This window comes from Tiliqua scincoides, chromosome 5, assembly GCF_035046505.1.
Source record: "Tiliqua scincoides isolate rTilSci1 chromosome 5, rTilSci1.hap2, whole genome shotgun sequence".
Classification (NCBI taxonomy): Eukaryota; Metazoa; Chordata; class Lepidosauria; order Squamata; family Scincidae; genus Tiliqua; species Tiliqua scincoides.
Genome location: NC_089825.1, coordinates 78914686 through 78923860, shown reverse-complemented (window position 1 = coordinate 78923860; position 9175 = coordinate 78914686). Strand labels below are relative to the sequence as shown.

At 47.5% G+C, this 9175-nt stretch overlaps 1 protein-coding gene across 1 annotated transcript; it reads right to left on the bottom strand.

Annotated features, from left to right (window-relative positions):
- Positions 1-2307: 2307 nt before the first annotated feature.
- HEXIM1 (HEXIM P-TEFb complex subunit 1) lies at positions 2308-5946 on the bottom strand. Its single transcript, XM_066628250.1, has one exon. It carries the CDS (start codon positions 4941-4943, stop codon positions 3864-3866), a length of 1080 nt encoding a protein of 359 aa, XP_066484347.1. The 5' UTR covers positions 4944-5946; the 3' UTR covers positions 2308-3863.
- Between the last annotated feature and the right edge of the window lie 3229 nt (positions 5947-9175).

The following is a 9175-nucleotide window of genomic DNA, read 5'->3' as shown; positions in this document are numbered from 1 at the left end:
CTTCAACATCTCCAACTGAAAAGGACACACGTGCATCCTCCACCAGCCCAGATTGATAGAACAAAAATGTTGTCATTTCCAACACTTTTGGCTCCTGTTAGCAATTAATGGGAATAAGGAATTCAGGAATGCATATAGGTCCTTGTGCCTGAATGAGGTATGGAATTACCCCTGCCCAAGCCCCCTTGAAATAGAGCACACAAATGGGCATTCAAGCCACACCACAACCACCTCATCAAGCAGCCCCAGAATTCTGGGCACCCTATGAGCAAGAGAGGGACAAACACCACCCTCTCCCCAAAAAATATCTTCAGGATTTACAGGAAAAAGTTCAGACAGCTCTCTTGCATCGGCTTCTCAACTGCAACTCCCCACTTTTACATTACCGGTATTTTCTTTCTCCAAGACAGGGAACGCCACCTGTCTCCAAGACCCATCGCCACCAAGCCACTTCTGGCCCACCTGCTGCAAGATGATTTTGTCTTGAAGGACTGTGCATTCTGGGCAGCCCCAGTATGGAGACGTTCTTCCCTCTTCTTGTGAGAACCACCTTTACTCTGGAAGCCAGTACAGGCAGGCTGTGGGTGCAGCTGCTGGAGAGCCCCTTCCCATTATCAGCCTGCCCCTTGTCCTCCAAGAACAGACTCCCAGGCACCTCTCTCACCAAAGCAGCCTGCTACAAATGGCCCTTTGTTCACCTCTGCCTGCAATTGCTCTTCCCACGAATAGAGAAGTGGGTAAGTATGCTCCCAGAGTCTCCTCACAAGGCCTTAGTCTGCGTCAAGAGAGAAGCACCTGCAGCCAGGAGACAGGTGCTGCTGGTGAAGAAAGTGAGGCATGTGGCAGCAATGTCAAATGAGCACTGAGCAAGCAAACCGTAGGATGCTTCCATTGCCACCACCATCTGCAATGGCAGCTGGAAGGGGGAATCCTCCCTCCCTAGGTTTGCACAGGTGAATGCGGGATTGGCTACACAGTCTCCTTTTCCCAAGGCCAGCATAAGCATCAATCCCAGAGAAAAATGCATCTGGTGCAACTCTTAATTTGTACATATCCACAGTACAAATTGCCACGGTTTCCTCTATAAGATCCTGGAGAAATCCATGTTCACAAGCTATTAAAAATTCTGAATGATCTCTGGGCCTTCCCATTTCCAAAACAATGCTTATCAGGATTTCACTGGGGGGGGGGGAAGAAGGGAACTGATTTTAAGGGTATTTTCAGTCTGTAGTGCAGAAGCTTAGCCTATGGTAACCCCCAAGTGTGCAGACCGGATCCAGCACCCAAAAACAGCATTCCACCGTTTACGGGGCTTACTGTTCTACAGGGCAGCCTCATATCTTTGTCTCCAATGGGCGACTGCTACTGCTGCCCATTGCCTCTGCAGGCTCTGCACCCCGATTTCTGGGCAGATGTGGCTGCCTGGCACAAGAATCATCTGGGAGATCAGAGACAAAAATGAGGTTGCTCCACAGAACAATAAACTCCATTTGTGCTGGCGGCAGGTTTTCTGTAGTTAGTGGTCCATGGTTGGAGACCACTGGTCTATGGGAACAAGGTAGCTTCCTGAGTGACCTTGGGCCAATCACTGTCTCTCAACCTAATCTACCTCACAGGGTTGTTGTGAGGACTAAAGGAGGGGAGGAACTATGTACACCACCCTAATCTCCTTGGAGGAAGGGCGATATAAAAATGTGAAAAATATCAAAGACACTTGTCTCATTTGTTTAAATGTCACCAGGTCCAAACTGTGGTTAAGGTGTACCTTGTGGACCTGTACGCTCCTTCCCTTGCTCCCACATGGATTTCCTGCTTCCTTTCATTTTCAGAGCTAACCACAATACGCTTAGGCTACATCAGCATTTTCACTATGCACTCTGCAACCCTGCTTCTGCCCACTGTTGTAACCTACAGTCTGCAGCTAACCATGGTTAGCAAACTAGCCCTGTCATGGTTGGCTCCAGAATGAAGGTGTGGAGAATTTGTGTTAAAGAAGAATGGGGGGGGGGGAGATGTTGGCAAATCCACATGGATCTCCCAGTTTTCTGACAGAAGTATGTGTGCACCAAACCTCAGCTTGTGTCTTTGATAGCTGGGCAACAGAGCTTAAAAGAAAACAAAGCCTTACAAAAAATGTAGACAGAGAGAACAAACAAAATTATTCATAATGTGCTATTTCTAGACAGATTAGGACATTCTACCCAAAATCTTCTTAATTTGAGTGGAGAACCTGTTCTTGCAAAATTAACACAAAACTCAGAGAACAAAAGAATTCCAGCACCTACTCTGGAGATGTTGCTGTTGATACACAGTTCGCACACAAACAGCAAAAGTGAAAGGGGATCTGCGGCACAAACCCATTTACAAAGCAAGGATCACCAAACTGAAAGGGACTTGCTCCCAAGCACATGCACACAGGATTACAGCCACAGCATCATTTATTCCCCACATACACACCTCTCTAGCAGCATTATTATGAGCAGCACACAGCACATGAGAGAAGTGGGTGTCCTGTTAAAACAGAGGCCAATGCCCATCCATTCAGTTAAATGGCATCTAAATGGCTCAAGTAAGCAAGCCAAGCTACAAACACATATCAACTGAGTAGTCATTGTCCCTACCCCAAAGACCACTTGGCCACCCCAAAGGCCACTGGCAAGACTGGCTGGGGGGGAATACTTTTCAGTTGTTGCAGTGTACAGCAAAGGGCTCCTGTCAAAACTGCCTCCACCCAGTTTGTGATCACAAAAGATAGAAGGCATCTTTCCATTTCAGGACCTGGATTCTTCATCTCTCCTCCCTTCATAAAAGACTATTTATGTTTCGCTCCCACTCTGCTAAAGAGAGAGAAAGAAATTGTATGCAATTTCCTCAAGATCATATCATATCCTGTCACATGACCATTAATAAAATTGCAGAATGTTAGCTATACTGTATTTATGTAAACAGCATTCATATTAAACATTTTGCAGTAGATAAAAACATTGGTGTTAGAAATTCAAAGTTACACTCGCCTTTCCTCTCATATGTTAACGGGGTGAAGTAGTGTTCTACCCCGCAGGGTTGTTAGACAAAACACAGTAAGAGAACATAATCTGTTTTGAAAACACATGCTAAGAACAATGATTGTTAAGGCGCAAAAAAAAATTAAGGTTGGTATAATATTAAACCAATAGCTTCTTCTATGAGGAAGTTGACAAAATGGCTCAAAAGTGTCTGTTCTGATGTTTTTCAGTGAAAATCTAACTCATTAGACACCCAAAAGCCACCTGGAAAAATTATTCACAATATTCTCCAGGAGAAAATATTTTGAATTATTTTTCTAGAAATCACACCAGAATAATTCCACTGACATGTCCTTGTATTTATTAGAACTCTTAGTGTGAATCTTTAGTATCATCTTTTCAGAATGCGACTTTTACAACTTTTAGTCCCTTGCCTGGCTGCCCCCCTGCCCACCCCATCCCTGGGTAGTCTCTCCTTTAGAAGGAACACAAAACGCAAGTCTTGACAAGTCAGATGTACTTAAAAAAATACCTCCCACAAATGCTAAATATTCTATTCTGTTTTAAAAAGGAAAGAAAAGAAGAAAAGCAGCACCCCACAGAAAGTTCCCTTGATTACACATTAAAAAACACACACAATGTTATAGCTATATCTTCAAAAACAATACGAGGTTTTGAATTTATTCTGATTAAGTCACGAAAAGGTCCATTGCCTTTATATATATATATATATATATTATATATACACACTCGCACACACCCCCACCCACAATATGGATATAGCCTCTTGCATTCTCATCTTGGGAAGGAGGTTCATCTCATCCCACTGAAGTCCTCAAAACAATCCCCCTCCCAGCTTCACTCTCCCAACTTGCAAAGAGGTTTCTCTTCTTGTCTGTTGAGTTCCTTCTCTTGCAAGAGTTTCTGGTTCTCAGCTCTCAACCTGTCCAGTTCCTGCTCTAACTGCCTTACCCTGGGGTCCTCCACTGAGTCCCCTGCAAATTTCTTGTTCTCCACCCGGAGTCTGTTGTTCTCTTCCTCCATCCTGGAAAGACACTTCTCCAGCTCCAGGTACTCAGTGATCAACTCCTGCTTGCTCATGTTTTGCAGGCTCTCCACGTGATACCTCTCGTAGGTCTCCGAGAAGTCCTTCTGAAGAAACTCGCTGCCATCTCCCCCCATGCCATCGCTACCGCCATCCTCGTCTTCCATGAAGTCTTCTTCGCTGGTGTCGTCTGACTTGGGGGCCGACCTCTTGGGATAGAGGCCCGTTTTCAAGTCTGGCTCCTCTTGGTCATGGTCCTCCATCAGGAACTGCGTAGTGTTGTATGGTGCAACCGGCTGCCCTTTGGCAAACATCTCAGCCCGCAGCCTGGAAGCACGCTGGCTCTGCTTCTCATCAAACTTCTTCTTCTCTTCCCAGGTGAGCTTGTAGTAAGGCTTCCAGTGCCTCTTCTTCTTGGACGGACGTCTCCTATGCTTCTTCTTGCCCAGCTGCCTTTCCTCCTCTTCCCCAGTCTGGGGCCTGCAATATTCTGGACGCTGTGGGTTCTCCTGTGGTCCCATCTGCTCTCCACTGCCTGCACTGTGAAGGTCTGGAGCTGCACCATAGTTCTGCCCCTCAGCCTTGCCCACAGCTCCTTCTGGGGCACCCAAACCTTGGACTCCCCCAACAGGCCACGGAGGAGTTGCACATTCCTCACCTGGACAGGCACCTTCTCCATATCCTGGGCTGCCACCCCGCTGCTGGTTGGCCTCTCTCCTCTGCCATCTACTGTCCACTTCTTCCCTTTGGAGCAGCTCCTGGTTGGTGGGTGGAGACACCACAAGAGGTCCTCCTCCACTGCCGTCTCCACCACCTGCATGCCTGTAGGGGGAGATGGGAGAAGTTTTGCCATTCGGTTGCTGCTGATTGGCAGAGAGGGCAGGGTCGGCCATTGCTGGTTTGTTTAGCAATTTCCTCTGCAAGCCTGGATCTTCTGTGTTGCTATTCAAGTCCAAGGGGTGGGTTCCCTCTTCTTAAGAGGGGGGCAAAGGTCTTGCGAACCTGCAATGCCTTTAACCCCAGAAGTCCTGCAGGTGCTGCCAGCGTTCAACCTTGCAGTTTGCAGAAATCCAGCAGCTTTGGGTACTGCTCTTCACTCTGGGTCCCCCACAGTCCTCTCCGCACAAGTCCTTCCAAGCTTCTGTTCCTTTTCCCGTCACCTTTGGGTGCCCGAGAGCCCAGACACCACTAAACACAACTACAGCAACAGGAACTCAACAGCTGTCTTCCCCCGCCAAGAGACTCCAAAGTTGCACCAACCCTTGCAAGTGCAGAGCAGGAGCTGAAAAAAAATCAGAAGTTTCCAGTCTCAACTTTTCCTCCTCCTCGTCACACCAGCTGCTGCAGCTGCCTGGAGAGTCTGCACAGCTGGAAATTCAAAGTGGGGGTGTGGATAAAAAAATCCAGCTGTTTAGACATAGGTGCAAGTCAAGGCAACAGAGTCCATGTTCTTCCCCCCCCCCCCAAAAAAAGTTGCAAATAATTAAAAATAAATTGACAGGTTAAAAATAATCCAAGAGATGGAAAGACCACAAAGGGTTAAGTTGCAGGCACCCTCTGCAGTGCAGGCCACAAGGGGTTAAACTCACAGTCCAGGCACCTAGGGGTTAAAGTGGCTCCAGTCCAGACACCAAAGGGTTAAGGGCTGCCCCAGCAGTGGCTCCTTCCCGCTGTCCAGGTCCAGTAGTCACACCAGGAGGGAAAGTCTCCTCCAGCTCAGGCTCCAAAGGGTTAAAAAAAACTCCCGCGATCCGGCACCTAAAGGGTTAACAGCGCTCCTCCGCCCGGGCAGCAGCGGGTTAATATCCACGCACGCCCAACGTTCGAGCGCCCACCCCCTAGCGGAGCTGGGGCCGCCCCTCCCGCAACCTCCTTTCTCCCTCACCCAAGCGCCGCCAGTTCTCAACTGCTGCTCCCTGCCCGCAGCCTCGTCTTTTATAAACGAGCCAACCCCTACTCCTCAGTGCGCAGGCGCCCCTCAGCCCTCTTGTCCCGAGGCATGTCGGGATTTGTGGTTTCCCTCCCCGATCGATTACCCGGCTTGCGCTCAACGCGGCGACTACAATGACCAGAATCGCGGCAGGGCCACGCGCTTCGGCTAATCAAAGCTCGAGGGGGGCGGGACGAAAAACGAAGCGCTCGCTGATAGGGCTCTAAAACAACTAAATTATGAATGGCTGCGGGGAGTGCCTTTCATTCGTGGCTCAACCAATGAGAGGACGGAAGCAGAAGGCGGTTGCGAAGGTGGGAACTTGGACCGTACCATCAGTTCCCGCGGGGGTTGAAATCTCTCGTGGACGCCGCACGGTTGAAAGGTGTCCTCACACATCACATAAAAAGACCATTGTCGTTCCCTGCGCGCACGTTATCTCTCGTAATGGGGGTGACGGCGAGTATCTCAGTGTTCCTCCCCGTGAGAAAAAATGGTAGCGCCCAAAAAGTAGTCCCTGGGCGCCTCTGAGGATTCACAGGCTTTCGAAACGATTCCCTCGTTTGTCGTCCCGGAGTTTCAACAGCAGTTGGAACAGTGAGGCGGAGAAGGGCTGTCATCCGGTGTCGAAAAGGATTTGGGTGAGAGAGGCGGGTGGGTGGCGGAAGGATATAGTACAGTGTGTCTAAATGTGTTGCTGCATCTATGACGGTGACTGATCCGCGTGGAGGGAGTTGTAAACAAACCGAGGGAAGAAAGTAGTTCCGCCTTAAAGGGACAGCGCCTGCTTTCCCCTCTAGCTGAAGTGGTATGTAATAGAAGGCCTGGGGAAGGGCACTGCGGACTAGTGGTTAGAGACAGAACGCTTCGACTCTTCTGCTGCCTCCTCTGGGAAAGATGCATTTGGGCTACAAGGATGGAAGCAGAAGGCGTGGATTAGCCCTGGTCTTCTCTGCACGGAGGCACTGGAGATGCAATGGCAGCAGAGGGTCAAGCCTCCTTGGATGACCAGGAGGCCCCTCCCCCAACGCCAGCACATTTCCTTCAATGGTGAAGTAAATGCACTTTGCACACGCTCAGAGGCCCACTCGTATTCAGATTTGAATGGGGGGTTTGTTTTTAAACAGAAGATGACTAGGAGGCCCCTCCCCCAATTCCAGATGCTTAAAGAACACTTCAGTAGTGAAGTTAATGCACTTTGCACATGCTCAGAGGCCCACTCATATTCAGATTTGTATGGGGGGTTGTTGGTTTTTAAACAGAAGATGACCAGGAGGCCCCTTCCCCCAATTCCAAATGCTTAAAGAACATTTTCTTCATCTTCACTCAATGGTGAAGCAAATGCACTTTGGACATGCTCCAAGGCCCACTCTTATTCCAATTTTGGGGGGCATCGTTTGTTTTTAAACACAAGACCTTTTTTTTTTAACCCTGCAGTGGAAACAGCAAAGGGAGGCCAGACAGGACCCTTTTTGTATGCACATCAGCTGCTCAATATCCCTTCCCAGTATCCTGGCTTGTGAAGCCAAATAAAGAGAGGAGCTGTGCCAATGTCTGTCTTGCTGCTCACATTGCAGGACAGGTGCGATAAGAGCCCTTTGCTTGTCTCCCAATTTCTCTCCCACCCTTCCTGGGACTGAAGTGTCTCACAGGAAAATGTCATCCGGTGTATCATCCTTAGTATCACTACCTAGTGCACCGTCTACAATTAACTGCTAGTTTCACTAATATGATCAATGACTGTGTCTCTCTTTATTTTTGCCCTCTGCGTGCCTTGCAAGGGGCCCGTGTGCTTCCATTAATTTTGGAGACAGCCCCAAGTAATAACTAGATTTTGGTTTTGCTCAGAATGGGGTTGAGGAAAACACTATTGTTTCTTTGTCCCAGAAGCCCAGAGTGCATCCTGAAATCAGTGTTTAGCACCTGGTGAGGTTCATCTAATTGAGGCTGCAGCATTCCTACTGTACTTCCTTTTAGGGCTGTTAAATGGAATACTTTGGGGATCCTACAACATGCTCAACTTCCCCCATTTTGGGGGGGATGACGAGGACTCAAAAGCTTGCTGCTCACAACTTCTTGCGTTTTGGTGAGTCCTAATAAAGATTTTATCTCACCAACCTGTGGCTTTTGGATCCTTGGGATCATAGGTTGGCTGTGCTTGGGGGACATGTGCAAACGCTTTGGAGGCTGAAACTGACCACTGAATAGGATTTATTTATTAGGGTTCGATTTAGGTTGCAATCCTGTGCATCTCTGTTCAAGGAGTAAGCCCAGCTAAATTCAGTGAGCGTCACTCCCATGTAAATGTGATTAGGATTGCTGCCCTACAGCACAATCCTATGCATATTTTCTTAGACATAAGACTCATTGAGTTCAATGCGGCTAATTCCCATGGATATATAGGACTGAAGCCTTAGTTTTTTTGTCCTTGAATTTTTTAACTTCATTGCACAGTTTTGAAGCAAGTTCTACCCTTGTGTGTAGTCTACATACTGATATCGTAAGCTTAGACTGATTCCTTACTCTGCTGTGCATCATTTTTTTCTGCTGTGAAATTGTCTCCTTGAGAGAGATGTAAAAGATGTGAAAAATGTTTAATAAAATATGGGGCATTAATGAAATATTGCATAGATCACAAAAGTAGCAATGCATTGCTAAAAGAGCCCTGATGTAGTCAAGGTTTTGTTTCAAGCTAGAATCATTTTAAAAACACCTTTCACATGCCAACATCAATTACTTGTTTCTTTGCAAACAAAGGAAAAGCACTGTTGAAAAGCGTGATACAAATAATACTAATATTAGTAATAAAGTTCTATGAGTATGTTCTGGATATCACATTAAAAATCAATTTTAAACAATGGGGGACTGAAGCAGAAAGAAAGTTACTGGGGCAATTGAATATTTCCTGCTTAGCTTTCTGGCAAACCATGCCAGCATGTTGTAACACCTTGGACCAGTGATTTTCAACCTTTTTTTGTCTCATGGCACACTGACAAGGTACTAAAATTGTCAAGGCACATCATCCGTTTTTTGACAATTGACAAGGCACGCCATGCTGTTGGTGGGGGGCTCACATCCCCATTGGCCCTATTAACAAATCACCTTTCGCCAAACTCTCGCGGCACACCGGCAGACCATTCGTGGCACATCAGTGTGCCATGGCACAGTGGTTGAAATTGACTGCCTTAGACATAA

What these genes read in the sequence shown, in the direction of transcription:
- HEXIM1 (XM_066628250.1), bottom strand. Translation starts at nt 4,943, where the DNA reads ATGGCCGACCCTGCCCTCTCTGCCAATCAGCAGCAACCGAATGGCAAA.